This window comes from Microcebus murinus, chromosome 1 (assembly GCF_040939455.1).
Source record: "Microcebus murinus isolate Inina chromosome 1, M.murinus_Inina_mat1.0, whole genome shotgun sequence".
Lineage (NCBI taxonomy): Eukaryota > Metazoa > Chordata > Mammalia > Primates > Cheirogaleidae > Microcebus > Microcebus murinus.
In genome coordinates, this window is record NC_134104.1 from 87024403 (window position 1) to 87043831 (window position 19429).

The 19429-nt window shown below is 35.6% G+C and overlaps 1 protein-coding gene across 3 annotated transcripts in view; it reads right to left on the reverse strand.

The window, feature by feature from the left end:
* The window catches only part of NAALADL2 (N-acetylated alpha-linked acidic dipeptidase like 2), a 1254620-nt gene that overhangs the window by 891544 nt on the left and 343647 nt on the right, over positions 1 to 19429 (reverse strand). The window contains exon 1 of one of the 3 annotated variants that reach the window (XM_076003769.1): positions 5702 to 10260. The exons of the other annotated variants lie outside the window; for them this stretch is intronic. Coding sequence (XP_075859884.1) covers positions 5702 to 5744 — 43 coding nt within the window. The 5' untranslated portion in view covers positions 5745 to 10260. Of the gene's footprint in view, positions 1 to 5701; positions 10261 to 19429 lie in introns of those variants that run through there. 3 annotated transcript variants of the gene reach the window in all.

Genomic DNA, 19429 nt, shown 5'->3' on the forward strand with positions numbered 1-19429 from the left:
TGTCAAATAAAACTATTTACACATACTTTTCCTGAAGAGAGATTAGAAGCTCAAGGGATCAACTGAAGCTCAATGCCTTTTTATGTGTTTTCATCCTAATGACATTTTCTTTGCAATCTTATCAGTTATCTGTTTTTCTTTCACTTATGTATCAAGTATAATGCTTTCCAATAATAAGTCAAGTATATGCTTGGTTAATAACCCTCCCCCCAAAAAACTGTGATACAAAGAAGGTTGGCTTACTGTTCTACTCAATTAGCTAAATTTGTTTAAACTCTTTCCAAAATCCAGAGAATAGCATATAATGTCATAATTATATGGTGTTTATAAATTTACAGTCATCAGATTATTACTGCATTCTTTGTTCCATTTCTTTAAGAAAAATAAAGCAGATTAAAAGACAGATCCAACCTTTTAAATAGATGAAAGATTTTTAATTGCATCATTAATAATAATGTTTAAACAATCAAGTCATCTCTTAGGTATGTATCACCTTTTCTTCAAGAGGATTTTACAGTGACTTTAATAGAAACTTAAAATGTTTCCCTTTGAAAGAATTTCAGCACCATAAAATATCATTTAAGTCAAAGAGGATTAAACTATGCCTTTTAGATCATTTAAAAGTCCAGGAAAAAACTATATTTCAAAGTGTTTGAGGATTGTTTTTTCCTACAAAAGCAGATTTTAACTAAGTACGATGTTATTAACCACTTTTATCTCATGTTCCATTCAAGTACATTACTTGCCATTTTATTTCTAATAAAGTCTATATTTCCATCTAGAAAGCAAAGAAAAAAAATCCTCAGCTTAGTTATGTTGATTTCATTAACTATTTCTTATGTTTTACTTCATATTTCATTTGCCTGCTCCAAGGATTTGGCCTTGTATCAATCTCATTTGCCTGCTCCAAGGATTTGGCCTTGTATCTGCAAAATGTCCCCAACCCATCTTCACATGCACTTTTGCCTAACTCACTTATTTAGGTCAGACTCACCTGAGACTTCATGTCTTGACATTTTCTGCAATTTTACTTGCTCCAAATGTGCTTGATTTTGCTCTAAGATTGTGAGATCTTTCCAGCAAAGCGTCTGGAAATTTCACCTCCAAAATGTCCTATTAGCTCTATATCTAAATTTCAACTCCAAAATTCCTCAGGTCTTCAAGTTTTTGAGCCTATCACACAGGGCTGGGAAAGCCTTCCTCATGGAACACAAATAGGTTAAACAAGAAAGAGCTCCTTGCACTTCTCTTAATTAAAAATGCTGTTAAAGTTCCATAGGCTGGGAAGGAAGAGTCACAAACTGGTTAGTCCTCTTTGTGGTTGTAGAAAAATTTCAAGGCACTCACAGGCATGGTTTACAATGATGAATGCAGAGATATTTTTCCCACCACAGAAAGTAAACATGCACACCAAACCAGTATAACAGGTTGGAGTATACAGTACTGCTACCCTGCGGCTGCAACTAAGAAGCAGACACTCCGGCACCCCTTGCCTAGATTTTTTCTTTTACTTATTTTAAATAGAAGTAGTATAGTTTTTAAAAAATGACTCATTATGAGAAACACTGCATGCATCTGCCTACGAACTTTCAAGTCAATTTCACCTGGTAGTAATGAAAACTAACTAAATGTCTTTTAAAAGCTAATGTAATTTTTATGCAGTCAAGAGAAAACTCAAGCGTGGATGGACCAGTTCAATAATAGCTTCACTGAATAGCGAACAATGTTTTCAAAGCCATAAATATAGGAACTAAAAGATGTCGATATGGAAAGAATTTATAAAACCAGTTTCCCCTTTCAAAATAGGAAACTAAATGCCTCTAAAAAATAATGCCCCAAACTCTACCATAAAATTACAGGTTCTGGGTGGCAGGACGAATACCTGAGTTCCAGCAATTGCTTCTTTGAAATCAAGGACTATTTTTTTTTATCTTTGTAAGATCTCTGCTACTCTACAAAGTAAAAACATTGCACTTGAATACACCCTAGGCTCTTTTCTAGCTTGAAAATATCAATATCCTACTGATTGGCATCCAAATTCTCCTTCAGCGAGTTGAAGAGTTCTCTTCACCTGGTGCTTGCTATCTTGCTCTGCATTCTGCAGCCTCTAGTCCACTCCTCTATACTTAGAACATTTTCCCCCCTGTGCTGTAGTCTTTTGTAGCCTTTAGAGTAGGCATCTTCTAGAGCTAGAGAACTAAGAAGAACTGAAGAAGGAGAGCTATTATTCAAAGTGCTCAAAAACATCCAAGCAGCTAAGTGGGCAGCCAGAGGACTTAGGGTGTGTTGAAAAGCCCAGGGGAGGCCCCCACTCAAAGAGAGCTTTCTCTCTCAAGGTTGTTCCAGTACTGAACTCAAAAATAGCTTTTATTCAAATAATCCCAACGATAAATTAGTATATCATATCATTTACAAGGAGTTGTGTGGCCTTGGACATATTTAGACCAAGGATGAAGAGAAGAGAAAGAAAATGTTAAAAAATTCATGGGGACTGGGTTTCTGAGGGAGGAAGGACTCAGTGGGTGAGGTCCATAGCTGGATGGTGATAGATCCTGTCCCCTTTTTACAATTCTTACTTGGATGTACTCTGCCTGTTAATGAAAATCTGGGAGAAGTAGAAAATGTATGTCCTTCCTGGCAGAGAAGAGGTGAGAAGTCCTTATGCCCCTGGGTGGACTCTGAAGAAAGCTTAGCCTAAGGCGCGTTCCAAGTAGTTGCCTTTCAGGAAGGGAGCTTCGACCCTCCCATCATCCGAGCCACGTCCCTCCACTTTTGCACAGAGTAACATAGTTCCACTTGGTGGTACATGTGAGTTTGCAGAGATTATGCAAGGAAATGATTCTTCCTTTCCTCAGAAAATAAAATTGCTTAAAAAGCACTTACCCCTATTCTTTGTGCCATATTATTTATGTATTTTTATTCATATTTTCAAAGTCTAGGAAAAAAAATTCTAGCATTCTATCCTACCCTGGATATTTCATTTGATAAATCCTGACAATGTGTTAAACCTTTATGTATGATATCTTTACATAATTCTCTGTGGGGTTACATTGTCATTGGGACTGAAAAGGAGAGATTACCTTTTATGTTTGAAAAGATCATTGAGATCAGTTTACATTAAGCTGAAGGTAACATTGGAATGACTTCATTTTCATTCAGACAAAAAATGGGTTCCCAATACTACTGGAAACACTAAATATTGATAGCATATGGACCCCACTAACCAGGGCACATGCAGCCAGCTCCCCAAGTGTATAATTGGGTCAGACACACAAAGAAAATGGCACTAAAATGAATAATCTTAGACAAAGTCTATGCCTAGGCTTCCAAATTGTAACTAGAGATGGTCCAACGAATACAGACAACAAACAGATAATACATATACACGACCTTAGAAAAATCATTATCAAAGCACACTATGGAGTTTTAGCAATAATCTATATGATAATTGAATATCCTCATAGCCAAAACATTTAAGTCATCTACAAGTTTAATGTATAAAACACAGTACTTGAAAATAGTTATTTCTACTAAAGAATGTACAATTTGTAAGGACAACTGACAATAATTAGTATTATATCAAAGAATTTCAGAATCTTTTTATAAAAGCTCCTAAGTCAAAGGCAAAATTAAACAGCATTTCAAAATAACTTTTTTATTTATTTTGACCATTTTGAAACTCAATATCAGATATAAGATAAGGTATTGTACAGAGAACAGAATAATACTATGACATTCCATAAATTAAGACTCAGGATATATTTGATTTGTTTTATAAGATAGTAAACAAATTTATGAATATCTCTTACCTTCATGCATACAAATAAAGTTGTAAATAATCCTCACATTATAAATTTCTTTATAATTTAAAGAGACCCAGAAATAATTTAAAACCAACTGAAATACTTTCATTTCTCACCTGATTAATAGGTGCCTTAATAATCTTAAAGCAAATACTTGGAATAGAAGCATTTCAATATTCCGAGAACATAGAGCTGAAGTTTTTGTAGACATACCAAGGGTACATTTCAACTCTGATAAAATCAGAAGTATTTTTTAGTGAAAAGTTTTCCCAGAGTGCACAAAGGAAAATATTCTAGGATAGAACTGACCTCATAAGTATTCCCCAAATATTAATACAAAGGTTTACAAATCAATGCACATTGTTCTTTACCTTAAACCATGACATTCAAATCATTTATTATAGCACGTATTTTAGATGTTGTGCATGTTTTTCCGACAATATGAAGTTTCTTTGGGGATTATTCCACAGGTAATACACCCAAATAGCCTAGGATAGGATATTCAGGTGGCTGCCAGTCACAGACATTTTGTAAAAGATCATTATTATATGAACAACTGTAACTATCTAGATGCTTCCCATATACTTTTCTAAGGAAAAATATTAGAGACAATTAAGGTATATGTTATAATCATGTACATAATACCATTTTGTCCATAAGACACATACAAATAAATTATTTTCATAGAATCATGCTAAAGGAGACTTTTACCTTGTTTTTCTTCAATAGAATTAATTTAAAGGCTTTTCAAATTAATCTCTTAAATTAAAAAATGCTTTATAATAGCATTTTAAATGGTATGTCAAAAATTTTTAAGGAAACAAACAGAGATAACAAAATAAGATTTTGGGATTCTTAAGCAGGTGGAGAAAAGATTAAAGAAACCAAAGGAAAAAAAATATAATGATTGAACTCTAAGATGGATGATATACTTCTATGACCAGGCAGGTCTATGATCATCTTATGATATTCTCATGTGTGTTATATTTCATAGGTATAGTTATGTGTTTGATTATGTACATTTAATGGAAAACTAGGTGGTTCGGAAATTTTCTTGGTGGCATATTGTTGATAACTTCACAAGAATATAATAAAACCAACAAAAATGCAATTATCAGGGAGATTTTTTAAAAATATGCTTGAAACAAAACTTTACCTATAAAGGTGGCAAATAATTCACAAAAAATTGACAACGAGAAATCACTGCAATAAATAGGCACTAGGCTCAATTTCCACTTTTTTCTTTATTGAAAAAACTTTTATTAGTCAAAAACATAAAATGTGTGAGCCACCTTGTATTTGTTTCTATTAACAAGCCTAACCATGGATGCCTAGTCAAGCCAATGTCAACAAAGCCAATCCCTTCAAAGGGCAAAGGTGTCTGATTAAGTAAGACTTGTAAAATCAACTACACTCCCCAACTGATATACTTTCATCTGAGCCCCTGTTTTCTACCTTTAAAAAAGTGGCTGTATTCATTGTAAAAACCCTTAGCGGGTAAACCCCAGAGATGGCAAAACTTCATTACAAATAAAAATTCCACAGATAGAGACAAAAATCAATATTCTGTCAATTTTGGAAAAGGTCCAACATGAAAATGCATTTGAAGTTGATTGTACCATTTCTCCAGCATTACACTGGGGATTAAGGATAAGGCTTTCTCTACCTTCCACCAAATTTGTGATTCTTTGTTGGTTGAATTGTTGGACAAAACAGAGATAACCTGCTTCTTCTAAATCAACAGCAATCTCCACCTCTTTTCCCCACCCCAAAAGAACACCCTGAAACAGGACAGGGCACCCGTGGGCACACACATGCATGTACACATACACACACTTCGTAATCAACACTGCTGAAATTTCTGATTGGGAACATTTTCTAAAGCGGTTGGCACTTACCTTGCAAAGACGTGTTAGGTAAAGTGGCTTCATTCTCTCCCATTTTGTTATCTCTTTTTAAAGGGGGCCAAGCAGTTTCAAGTTGAGTCAGTTACCCTGCAAGCTTTGTGACCTTCTGACTTTCTACTGTAGTATTGTAACAGAACACCACCTGCTTTCTTCTGTGAATAATTACCATTCCGCTTCCTGAGTTACCTGGGCTTGCAGGACCTGTTTTACTATGAAGTGAGATCACATCCTTTGATCCAATGTACTGCTATTAAGGTGTGTTTCACAAAACACGGCTTTGTTTCAGTTTTGATATTAACTTTTAAATTCCTCCTTTCCCTTTAGTCCAGAACTGCATTCCTATTTTCCCCTGAAAGAATGTCGATACTATCTACACACCCGTGGTTCAGAGCCAGTTTTGTTTCTTTCTTCCTTAGTGTTCCCAATCTGTTTCTCTTAGAGAACTAAAAGAAAATTTAAAGTAAATTAAACAACATCCATTTTTCAAAAACATAGGGATAAAAGGAACAGCATGTTCCTTTTCTTTTATGTAAGTTTTGTGGCTGCGGTACAAAGACAGTTTCTGGAAGATCTCTAATACTTGCTGTGCGACTATAAGCAAAGAATATAACAATTTTGAGACTCGGTTTCCTTAAGTGTAAAATAAAATAATATCTACTTTAGAAGGTTAGTATGAAAATTGAAAGCAATAATGAATGTGCTAAACATTCTGAATGACAGATAATAAACATAAAACAAGTGACTCTCCTTTTCCTCCTTCCTCCTTCTTCCTTCTCTTGTTCTTCTGATGAGTGGAAAGAATGCTGAACTGAAACACTGACGTCACTGACCATGTTCTGACATCAGTTGTGCTACTTATTAACTAAGACCTTAAAGAAACTGTTTAATCCAATATTGGAATGCCTCAAGGCCCTTATTTGTTAAAGGAGAATACTGATATTTGTATTGCCTTTTTAATAGGAACATGGTGAGTATTAACTTAGATTAACTGTTGTGTCTGAAACAAAAATAATCTCCAGCAATGATGAGTTACAAATTGGAAATTTATCTTTAAATATTCATTTCCAAGTGAGAAAGGAAAGAGATCACAAAATTAAGGTAATTTATTTAAGCTTCATCTCCCAAAGGGCACCTAGAATAAAAAACAGTCTCCATTTTCTCCCTCCAGAATTCCTTAACTTTTGGCTTTAGTCAGACAAGTAAAAAAAAAAAAAAAAATCTGAAGCTCACACTGTTCCCTTTACAGTTCTGTACTTTCAATCTGAAAATAATCTATATACCATGTTTGCTAGTTTATTAACAAAAAAATTGGTTACATAAGTTATGTAAACAACAGAAACAGCAAACAGCTACAACAAGTATTTTCAAAAGTATTAGAAATAAAAACTAACATGGCATTAAAAAAAATCCTCATCACAATTCATAAATGTATCTTTCATTTATTACTTCCCTGGCTCTCAGTTTTCTCATCTGTAATATGAGGGAGCTAGACTATTCATTATTGAAGGCCCATTCTATCCTATCATCATAATGCCAGGAGCCTGTGATTTTAAATCTAGGTTGTGGTTTGTTCCAGAACAGAATAATCCTTCAGCTAGTATAATTGCATACTCTAACATATATATTAATATTATCATACATACTTTACCAAAAACAACCTGAAATTGAATGTTTGCCAATAAAACACTAAAATCATCACATTCTGACTTCTCCATAAGAGGAGCAACACACATATCAATCCTCACTGATTATGGAAAACTTGGAAATGTATTTACATACCTGCCCCAGGCACCTAAAATTAGTCAATAACAATTATAAAACACTTATTATCTATGAGCCAAATTATGGCATGTGGGAAGCTACAATGAAAATAAAATAAAGAAGTCACATTCTTGAGCCAAGAAAAAAAAAAAAAACTAAAAATATAGACACCAGAAATGTCAAAAGTTTTTGTAGATGCACAGAAAGTAACATAAATATATATTCAGTAATATTGAACCAGTTGAAATACTAATAAAGTACCATGTACATACATATTTCTTCTCTTCCTTTTGGGCCTTTGTACAAGACTGGAAGTACTTCCAGTATGTTTTAAAAATATATCTGGATGCATACACATTTAGAATTGTTATGTCTTCTTGTTGAACTGTACCCTTCACCATTATATAGTGACCCTCTTTGTCTTTCATTACTTTTGTTGATTTAAAAACTAAGTTATCTGAAATCAAAACTGACACACCAGCCGTCTTTTGGCTTCTATTTGCTTGAAATATTAATAAAATCATCCTCATATAGCCATCTGGTCTTTGACAAAGCAGATAAAAACATACACTGGGAAAAAATCCTTATTCAATAAATGGTGCTGGGAAAACTGGATAGCCACATGTAGAAGACTGAAACAGGACCCACACCTTTTACCTCTCACAAAAATCAACTCACACTGGGTAACAGCCTTGAACCTTAGGTGTGAAACTATTAGAATTCTAGAGGAAAAAGTTGGAAATACTCTTCTAAACATTAGCCTAGACAAAGAATTTATGAAGAAGACCCCAAAGGCAATCACAGCATCAACAAAAAGAAATAAATGGGACCTGATCAAATTAAAAAGCTTTCTGCACAACCAAAGAAACTGTCAAAAGAGCAGACGACCCACAGAATAGAAGAAAATTTTTGTAAGCTACACATCCGATAAAGTGCTGATAACTAGAATCTATTTAGAACTCAGGAAAATCAGCAAGGTAAAAATCAAACAACCCTATCAAAGTGGGCAAAAGACATGAACAGAAACTTTCCAAACTAAGACAGAATAATGGCCAACAAACATACAAAAAAAATGCTCAATATCTCTAATCATCAGGGAAATGCAAATCAAAACTGCAATGAGATATCACTTATCTCCAGTGAGAATGGCCCTTATCAAAAAGTCCCTAAACAATAAATGTTGGCATGGATGTGGAGAGATAGGAACACTCCTACACTCCATCCACTCCTACACTCGTGGATATGGAGAGATAGGAACACTCCTGCTGGTGGGACTGCAAACTAGTGCAACCTCTGTGGAATGCAATGTGGAGATACCTTAAAGTGATACAATTAGATCTACCATTTGATCCAGCAATTCCATTACTAGGCATCTTCCCAAAAGAACAAAAGACACTCTATAAAAAAGACACCTGCACTTGAATATTTATAGCAGCACAATTCACAATTGCAAAGATGCGGAAACAATCCAAGTGCCCATCAATACATGAATGGATTAATAAAATTTGGTATATGTATACCATGGAGTACTATTCAGCTATAAGAAACAACGGTGATATAGCACCTGTTGTATTTTCCTGGATAGATCTGGAACCCATTCCACTAAGTGAAGTATCCCAAAAACAGAAAAATAAGCACCACATATACTCACCAGCAAATTAATATCAACTGATTAACACTTAAGTGCACATAGAGGAATAACATTTATCAGGTGTTGGGCAGGTGGGAGGGGGGAGGAGGGGATGGGTATATACATACATGAGTGTGACATACACCATCTGGGGCATGGACACACTTGAAGCTCTGACTCCGGAGGGGAAGGGAGAGAAAGGAAACACACGTAACCTTAACATTTGTACCCCCATAATATGTTGAAAAAATATTATATATATATAGAAAGTTTCATGTGCCTAGAAAACTTCACCTCTCCTTTGCGTGACTAAATCATACGCAGAAATTCTTAAAACCAGTATGGATTGAGACCCCTTCTATGTGCTCTCAAATGGATCTCAGATGTCCCTTAACAACTCTAAACTTATTGCATTGTATTGTAAGTATAGTGGTCCCTTCCTATTTGCTGGGGATACTTCTAAGACCTCCAACGGGTGCCTGAAGTTGCAGATAGTACTGAACCTGACCATCATCCATCAGAACATGTTTCTGTTCGTGTCTTCCACCCACAAGTTTAGTGCCTTTTCTATCTTAACTAAGAACTTTACACACACTTTGGCTGTAACTTCTGCGGTTTGAGGTGTGACGACAAAACTAGCACAAATGTCTTGTTCTTTCTTTACAATTTCACAGATAGAAGATTTGTTCTTACAATAGATCTTGGCAATTTTAGCATACAATTTTTTTTCTTTCCTTATTATGTCAAGAACTTTCACCTTTTCATCTAAAGGAAGTGCTTCTTTTTGGCATGTCCAAATTGCCAGTATCACTACTCTTGTATTTTAAGACTATTCATGGCTGGGTGTGGTGGCTCACGCCTGTTATCCTGACACTCTGGGAGGCCAAGGTGGGTGGATTGCTCGAGGTCAGGAGTTCAAAACCAGCCCAAGCAAGAGCGAGACCCCATCTCTACTATAAATAGAAAGAAATTAATTGTCCAACAAATATATAGAGAAAAAAATTAGCTGGGCATGGTGGTGCATGCCTGTAGTCCCAGCTACTCAGAAGGCTGAGGCAGGAGGATCACTTGAGCCCGGGAGTTTGAGGTTGCTGTGAGCTAGGCTGACGCCATGGCACTCACTCTAGCCTGGGCAGCAAAGCCAGTCTCTGTCTCAAAAAAAAAAAAAAAAAAGACCATTCAGTAAAATAATAGTTACTTGAACCAAGCACTGTGATACTACAACTGTCAATATGATAACCAAGATGGCCACTAAGTGACTAATGGGTTTATACAGCATGGATATGCTGGATGAAAGGATCATTCGTGTTCTGGGTGGGATAGACCGAGTGGAATTTCATCATACTACACAGAATGGTGCACAATTTAAAATTTATAAATTATTTCTTCAATTTTCTATTTTTGGACTGCAGTTGACCACAAATAATAAATGTTGGAAAGTGAAATTGCAGATCGGAGAAACTACTGCAATGCTAAATTATTTCTGTTCTTGCAAGTTATTATTCCTGAGACCCTTTTTTATACTCTTGGCCATATCCCTAGCACCTAGCACAGTTCCTAGCACACTGTGCCTTCAGTGGATTATGTAAAAATGAATTACATTATCTTCATCATAAAGGGAAAATCAATGTTTTCAAAGGAGGATGAGGATTAGCAATAAAGATGATAGAGAAAATGATAGATTTTTTTCCAGGAAGGAAAAAAATGACAAAGTTGAAAAATAAGGGCTCCCCTGCTCCCAGACACCCCAAGTGGCTCCACAGCAGCCTCTGTCTCCCTGTGGTCTGCAGGGGCCATGGAAGTCGTGGAGAGGACTCTTGGATAAACCAGAAGCCGGGAAATGGTACATACATGGGAAAGATTTAAGACACTTTATTAGACACCCAAACAGTCCCACACACCAATCAGTGGAAGAAGTCCCCTAGCTCTGTGCACCGTGCTGAGGTCCACATCCCCATGGACCTGAGCAGAGGTCTACATTCCCACATGTCATTCCTACGGTCTTACATACTGGCCAGTGGGCCGTGCCCCTATGTACCTGCACATCAGCTGATGGACCATGCTCCTGGGGACACACACAACATCACACCCATGATCCAGCTCTCTGCCATGGACCTGATAGCCTCATATTGCCCCCTGCTGCATACCACCCTTACTCCTAGAGCTGGGTAGAGCAAACACCCACAGCCCTGACACCTGTGGCCACTGCCTAGATTGCCTGCCAAGCAGCCACTGCCAATGCCACAAGGAGTTCCAGACAGAGCAATCTCCTGCAATGCCTGCCTCTGTGAAGAGGGATTCACACAGCCCTCTGCCCAAGCCATGCAACAGTGGCCAAATCAATCTTGAGCAAAAAGAATAAAACTGGAGACATTATACTACTTGACTTCAAAATATACTACAAGGCTATAGTAACCAAACCACCATGACACAGGCATAAGAACTGTGGACCAATGAAACAGAACAGAAGGCTTAGAAATAATTTCATACAACTACAGCCAACTGATTTTCAACAAAGGTGCCAAGAGCATATATTGGGAAAAAGATATTCTTTTCAATAAATGGTGCTGGGAAAACTAGATATCCACATGTAGAATGAGACTAGACCCTTACCTGTCACCATTTACAAAAATTAACTAAAATGGTTAAAGACTTAAATATAAAACCCTACAAATGAAAACACAGAGAAACACTTAACACCATTGGGGCTGGGCAAGGATTTTAAAAATAAGACCTCAAAAGCACAGTCAATAAAGGCAAAAATAGACAAATGGGATCACATCTAATAGAAAAGCTTTTGCACAGCAAAGGAAACAGAGTGAAGACACAATTTTCAGAACAGGAGAAAATATTTGCAAACACACATCTGACAAACGGTTAATATCCAGAAAAAATAAGAACTTAATTATACAGCAAAAAGCCAAATAATCTAATTGCAAAATCGGCAAAAGACCTTAATAGACATTTTTCAAAAGAAGACATATAAATAGCCAACAAGTACATTGAAAAAAAACCCAAAAAAACTCAACATCAGGGAATGAAAATGATAATTGAATCATAATTAGATACCACTTGACTCTAGTTAGACTGGCTATTACCAAAAGACAAAAGAAAACAAGTGTTGAACAAGATATTGAAAAAAGGAAACATTTACACATTGCTGGTGAAACTGTAAATTAGTATAGCCCCTAAGGAAAACATATGGAGGTTCCTTAAAAAATTAAAAATAGAACTACCACATTATCTAGCAATCTCACTACTGGGTATAAATCCAAAGGAAATGAAATTGATATGTCAAAGAGATATTTACACTTTTATGTTAACTCCAGCACTATTTACGATAGCCAAGATATGGAATCAACACAAGTGTCCAACAATGGATGAATAAAGAAAATGTGGTGTTGATACTTAATGGAATACTATTCAGCCATAAAAGCTGAAATCCTGTCCTTTGAGGCCATATGGGTGGACCTGGAAGACATCATGCTAAGTGAAATAAGCCAGACACAGAAAGGCAAATACTGCATGCCTGCTCTCTTACGTGGAATTCAAAAAGAAGAAAAAAAAAAAAGAAAGAAAGAAAGAAAGAAAATGGAGTTGCTATCATAGAAGCAGAGAGTAGATAGAATGGTGGTTACCAGAGACTGGGGAGGGGAGGAAGGAGGTTGGTCAACAAGCACAGTTATAATTAGATAAGAGGAACAGTGTTGGTGTTCTATGACACACAGTAGGGTGATGACAGTTAAGGTATAGTATATTATAAAATAGCTAGAAGAGAGGCTTTTAAACGTTCTTACCACAAAGAAATGATAAATGCATGAGGTGATTAATACAATAAATACCCTTATTTTATCATTATATAACATATATATGTATCAAAACATCAAATTATACCCCATAAAGACGTATAATTACAATGTGTCAATTAAAACATTTTTAAAAATTAAAAAAAGAAAATAACTCAGTGGTAAGGAGCATCAATTAATAAGAAAATAATATAAGTTGATTAATGGCAAGAAAGTATTGTCATTTTAATGTTCTTTCCACTGCAATTTTATTAAAGAAGATGAGGAGGTATACAAATTATATGTTAACATTTGCACACACACATATACACAAAACAGTTGTTTAACAATTACTGATGGTTTGCAAATAACTTCACATAATTAAGGCATAAATGATTCATCTAATAATAACAGACATGTAGAGTTGCCAAGTTGGAAGCCAGGTAGGAGTGAAACTATAAAGCATTCTAATTTGCTGCTGGGAATAACACTACTCCAGATTCTGGAAGAGCTACGCAATGAGACATTAAATACAAGCGTGTAATCAGAGTGCACAGTGATGTAAACGTTTTATGAGGATCTCATGAAATCTTGAGATCTAAGATCTTAATGACAGAACATTTGAAAATAATATACTCTCATAAGCTATCTCCACCTCAGCTATGTAAGTCCCCTGATAATGGGAAGGCTAAATTTGTTTCCATAACACAAAAACCATTCTTCAGACCAGAAAACTCATTTTCTGATATAATGCTCCCCAAAAGAATGAGATGTTGCTAAGATGGGAAGAAAACTTGAGGCCAGGAATTCAAGAGCAGCCTGGGCAACATAGTGAGACTCCATCTCTAAAAAGTAGTAGAAAATTAGCTGGGCATGATAGCACATGCCTGTAGCTGAGGCTGGAGGATTTTTTGAGCCCAGGAGTTTGAGGTTGAAGTAGACTATGATTGCACCATCACACTCCAGCCTAGATAACATAGCAAGACACCCCAAAAAGAGGGAGATGTGATAGCCATTTAAGTGTTATCTGAAAGAGGGGGAAATGAAGTACAATTTAATTCTTCATACACACACACAAATTATCTAATTATATATAATGATTAATTGTTTAGCAAACTCTGACAAAACTCACTCAAGAGGAAAGCTAAGGACAGCAATAAAGGAAAAGAATATGCATGCTAACTGCTTGATGCAAGTATAAAATGGCAAATTTATAAATTTGGGGATTTTAGGACACATTAAAAATCTATAGATAAAACCCAAACACCAAAGTTTAATAGGAACGCTATGATAATAGGATGATTTCTCTTTCTTATTTTTAAAAGTGCAATGAACTTGCTATTGGCATGGAGAAAACTTTGTTTCCTCAAAACACCTTTAAATAAAATGACCAACCTTGAAAATAAAAATTGCATCTCCATGACCCCAAATGATTTAATACAGCTCTGATAATGTTTTGTAAGAATCCAGTCATTCATGCTGAGAGATAAAATATCTAAAGTATCTTCAAGATAGCTTCAAAAGGAAGGAAGGAAGGAAGGAAGGAAGGAAGGAAGGAAGGAAGGAAGGAAGGAAGGAAGGAAGGAAGGAAGGAAGGAAGGAAGGAAGGAAGGAAGGAAGGAAGGAAGGAGGAGGGAGGGAGGGAGGGAGGGAGGGAGGGAGGGAGGGAGGGAGGGAGGGAGGGAGGGAGGGAAAGAAAGAGAGAGAAAGAGAAAGAGAAAAAGAGAGAAAGAAAGAAAGAAAGAAAGAAAGAAAGAAAGAAAGAAAGAAAGAAAGAAAGAAAGAAAGAAAGAAAGAAAGAAAGAAAGAAAGAAAGAAAGAAAGAAAGAAAGAAAGAAAGAAAAGAAAGAAAGGCCAATTGTGATGCAGGGATGCAGGGATTTGGCAAATACTAACTAAATGAAAATAATGTTTAAAGTTGTTCACCAGGTAAGAGCTTTCTCTACCACTGGTAGCCAAATGTATTAAGGTGAAGCTGAGGTAAAAGGTGAGGTTTCACATTGTCTTTAGAAACATTCTATTGTTCTCACTTAACATCCTAAAATATTAATAACAGATGAACATGTCCAAAATAAAAACAGTAACTATAACATTCACATAGTAAAATTAACACTAAGTGCCTCAGTGTTAATTCATGAAGTACGGACAAAAGTAGGTGTCAACAATGAGAAATTAGTTATAAGAAATCAGAGAAAAATAGTTTATCATTTTGTCACTTAGGTTTTCTTTAATTTTTAACTTTTTTATTATTCTTTCTTTTCTTTTTTCTCTCCCTTCTTTTCTTTTCTTCTTGTTCTGTCCAAATAAAGTCAAAGTGTCATAACATGCTTTCCTAGAAAATGATTCCAGGAGAACTACTTTTGTTCAACATCATAATGGGCCACTACTTTCTACTGAGAATGTTTTCTTTCTGAAAGCTCCACTTCCACTTTCCCGCTGACTACCTGTGAGCTAGCATTGTTAAAGAAAAGATGAAGGATTAAAGTCTCCAACCTTCCCCCAAGCAGCCAGTACTTAAAATAGACTTTCCTCTAAAGTGAATGGCTGCTGTTTTTCCTAAAGTGTCCAGATTTACAAAATGTGAAGAAAAAAGAGAGAGAGAGAGAAAATGAAAAGAGAGATAAACATAGCATCTCTGCATGGACTTTTCAGGATAATAGGCTGAATGGGGAGATAACTATGAAAGACAAATAAACCCAAGATGATGTTAGAAAATATGATTTCTTATCCCCTTGGGTGATGAGGGGTTCACAACATGTGAGCAATTTTAAGAATGAATAAATATAAAAATAGAGACAGAAATGCTAGTGCTAAAGTTGGCTTTACTTATTTCATTGTCTTCAAATCTCTTCTAAAATCTTTAAGTCCTTTTATATCCTAATGCATCAATTTTTCTCCTTAACATTTAAAAAATGCAGGGCAAACATGGCCCTGTCTTCCAACTTTCAAGGCATAATTTTAGAGTATTTCTTCGTTACTGTTTTTAGATCTGCCAGATTCATAAGCATTTAAAAATTATTTGATGATTGATTAATGAAAAATATAACATAATTATATTTCCTCTTTCTCCTAAAAATCATTATAATAAAAGTAAGAAAGGGCATAAGTGATATTATTAATTCAAAATGTTTCTAGTATTCTTCCCTCTTTCACACTCTCTTATATATTATCAAACTACCAGTTTGAGAGAGCTGTTCATTTCTTTGATTTTCCTAAAAACTAAACTATCTCATTATTTACCTCAAAATTGATGACCAATTTAACATTATAATTTTGTGTGTGTGTGTGACAGAGTCTCACTTTATCACCCAGGCTAGAGTATAGAAGCCCAATCATAGCACACTACAACCTCAAATTCCTGGGCTCAAGCAATCCTCCCACCTCAGCCTCCTGAGTAGAGACAGGACTACAGGCGCATACCACTGCACCTGCTAATTTAAAAAAAAAAATTCAAAGACTGGGTCTCACTATGTTGCCCATTCCTAGCTTCAGGTGATCCTCCCACTTTAGCCTCCCAAAGTGTTGGGATTATAGGTGTGAGCTACCATGCTCAGCCTAAAATTATAGTATTTTAAAATTCATAATAGTTAGAAGAAGTTAACTGAGATTTAACTACTTCTACTAGCCCCTAAAGAAGTAAAAAAGTTAAAGTTCCATCAAAGATGAAAGTGTAAAATATATCAAGAAATTTAGAAGGCAATTTAAATCATTGAAGTAAAATTTGAAGATAATTTCCTACTTTTCAATTTAATGGTTTTGACATCACAAATTCTGGATTTATTAGCCTTGAGATACTTTTGTTTTTTGGAAATGTTTTTTTAATGTAAATCTGAAATATTGAGTTATTCATTTTCTAGGTCATTACTAGGTCTAATTCTCTCTATACAGTCCTGCTAACTTTATGTTACTTGCCTAGCCACTGAAGTATTTGAATATATGACCCTTGGCTTTTTAATAACTAAGTTATTAGAGCTTTCCTCCCAATTTCTGTGTCCAAATTTTGTAATGTTAATATATGGAATTATATAAATATAATAGTAAATCTTTATTATCAAATTAGCATATTAAAACTGCTTTATTTGAATTTCAAATTGTTAATAAACCAGAGATGATTTCATTAAGTAGCCAATCTCAAAACTAAATTCAGAAATCTACTGATATAAAGAGAAACTTATCTATAACAATATAAAGAAACAATTTATTTATTTATTTATTTATTTATTTTTTGAGACAGAGTCTCACTTTGTTGCCCAGGCTAGAGTGAGTGCCGTGGCGTCAGCCTAGCTCACAGCAACCTCAAACTCCTGGGCTCGAGTGATCCTTCTGCCTCAGCCTCCCGGGTAGCTGGGACTACAGGCATGCGCCACCATGCCCGGCTAATTTTTTATATATATATCAGTTGGCCAATTAATTTCTTTCTATTTATAGTAGAGACGGGGTCTCGCTCTTGCTCAGGCTGGTTTTGAACTCCTGACCTTGAGCAATCCGCCCGCCTCGGCCTCCCAAGAGCTAGGATTACAGGCGTGAGCCACAGTGCCCAGCCTAAAGAAACAATTTTTAAAAAATGTTTATCATATATTCTCTTTCACTATTGATGGCAAAAGAATTGGTGTAATTTAACTTACTGAGATTAAATTTACATGCAAAAAATAACCCCATTTTAGTACACTGTTTGATGAGTTTTGATAAGTGTATTCACCCTTGTAACTACCACAACATTCAAGATGCAGAACAGTTCCATTTTCTACCCTGAAAAGTTCCCTTATGCTCTTTTGCACTTAATCCTCCCTCCTATTCCAATTCTGGCCACAGTCAATACTGATATCCTTTCTGTTACTATGTATTCATTTTGTATTTTCTGGAATTTCATATAAATGGAATCATACTATATGTACTCTTTTATCACACACAGTTTTGTCAGAAATCCAAGAATGGTATAGCTGAGTAATTCTGGTTAAGGGTCTCTCAAGATGTTGCAGTCAAGATATCTGCCAGGATTGCAGTTTTCTAAAGCTTGACAAGGGCTGGAGGATATGCTTCCAACATTTCTTGGAAGTTTCACTTCCTTGTTGGCTGTTGATTGGATGTCTCAGGTCCTCGTCACATGGGCCTCTCTACTGAGCTGCGTAAGTGCCCTTAACACATGTGAAGTATCTTCCTCCAGAGACCTCTATCAAACATAAGAAGAAAGGGGGAATCCACAATGCCTTTTATGACCTAATATCCAAATAACACACCCACACTTCTGCTTTAATGTACTCATTAGAATGAATCACAAAGTCCAGCCCACACTGGAGAAAGGGAGCAGGGATTAAGCTCCATCTATTTAGTAAAGAGGTATAAAATAATTTGTGGATACATTTTAAAACTACCATACAAACCACGCAAATTGTGGGCTATTTTGAACAAAGCTCCTATGAGTTTTATTTATATTACATTTATTATTATTTACATGAACCTCATATAAAAGGGGTTTTTTTTGTTTGTTTATTTGTTTGTTTTTGGGGTTTTTTTGCACAATGTAGGTTTACATTTCCGTTGGGTAAAAATACCTAGGAGTGAAATTGCTGGGTCATATGGTAAGTGTACATGTCTCATAAGAAACTGCCAAACTCTTGTCCAGTGTGCTTGTACCATTTTAGAATCCCACCAGCAAATAAAATTGATGAGAGCACCTGTTTTTCCACATCCTTACTAACAGTTGGTATACTCAGTCTTTTCACTTTGATTCATTCTAATGGATGTGTAGCAGTATATCATTGTGGATTTCACTTGCATTTCTCTGATGATTTTGAGCATTTTTTTCATGTCTTTAATGATCATTAATATAATTTGTTTGCTGGATGGTTTTTCTCCTAATGATAAAATGTAAATATTATGACTTAGCATGTGATTGGGGCAAGATGGCTGACCAGAAAGACTGAATGTGAAGGGGTGGAAGAAGATATTCCATGTAACTAGAAACCAAAATGAGCAAGAATAGCTGTACACATATTAGATAAAATAGGCTATAAATCAAAAACTGTAAAAAAAGATAAGGATGGCCACTATATAATAATAAAGAAATCAATTCAGCAAGAGGATATAATTATCAATATCTATGCACCCAACACCAGAGCTCCCAAGAATGTAAAGCAAACATTAATAGATCTAAAGGGAGAGACAGACTGCAATACAATACTAATAGGGAATTTTAATACCTACTCTCAGCAACAGACAGATATTCCCAGACAAAAAAATCAACAAAGAAACAGCAGAGTGAAACTACACACCAGATTTAATAAGTTTAATAAATATTTACAGAACATTTCACCCCACTAGTGCAGAACACACATTCTTGTCATCAACACATGGATGAAACACAAGTCTTTACAAATTCAAAACATAAGTTTTTTTGTTTTTTTTTTTTTGAGACAGAGTCTCGCTTTGTTGTCCAGGTTAGAGTGAGTGCCGTGGCGTCAGCCTAGCTCACAGCAACCTCAAACTCCTGGGCTTGAGTGATCCTTCTGCCTCAGCCTCCCGAGTAGCTGGGACTACAGGCAT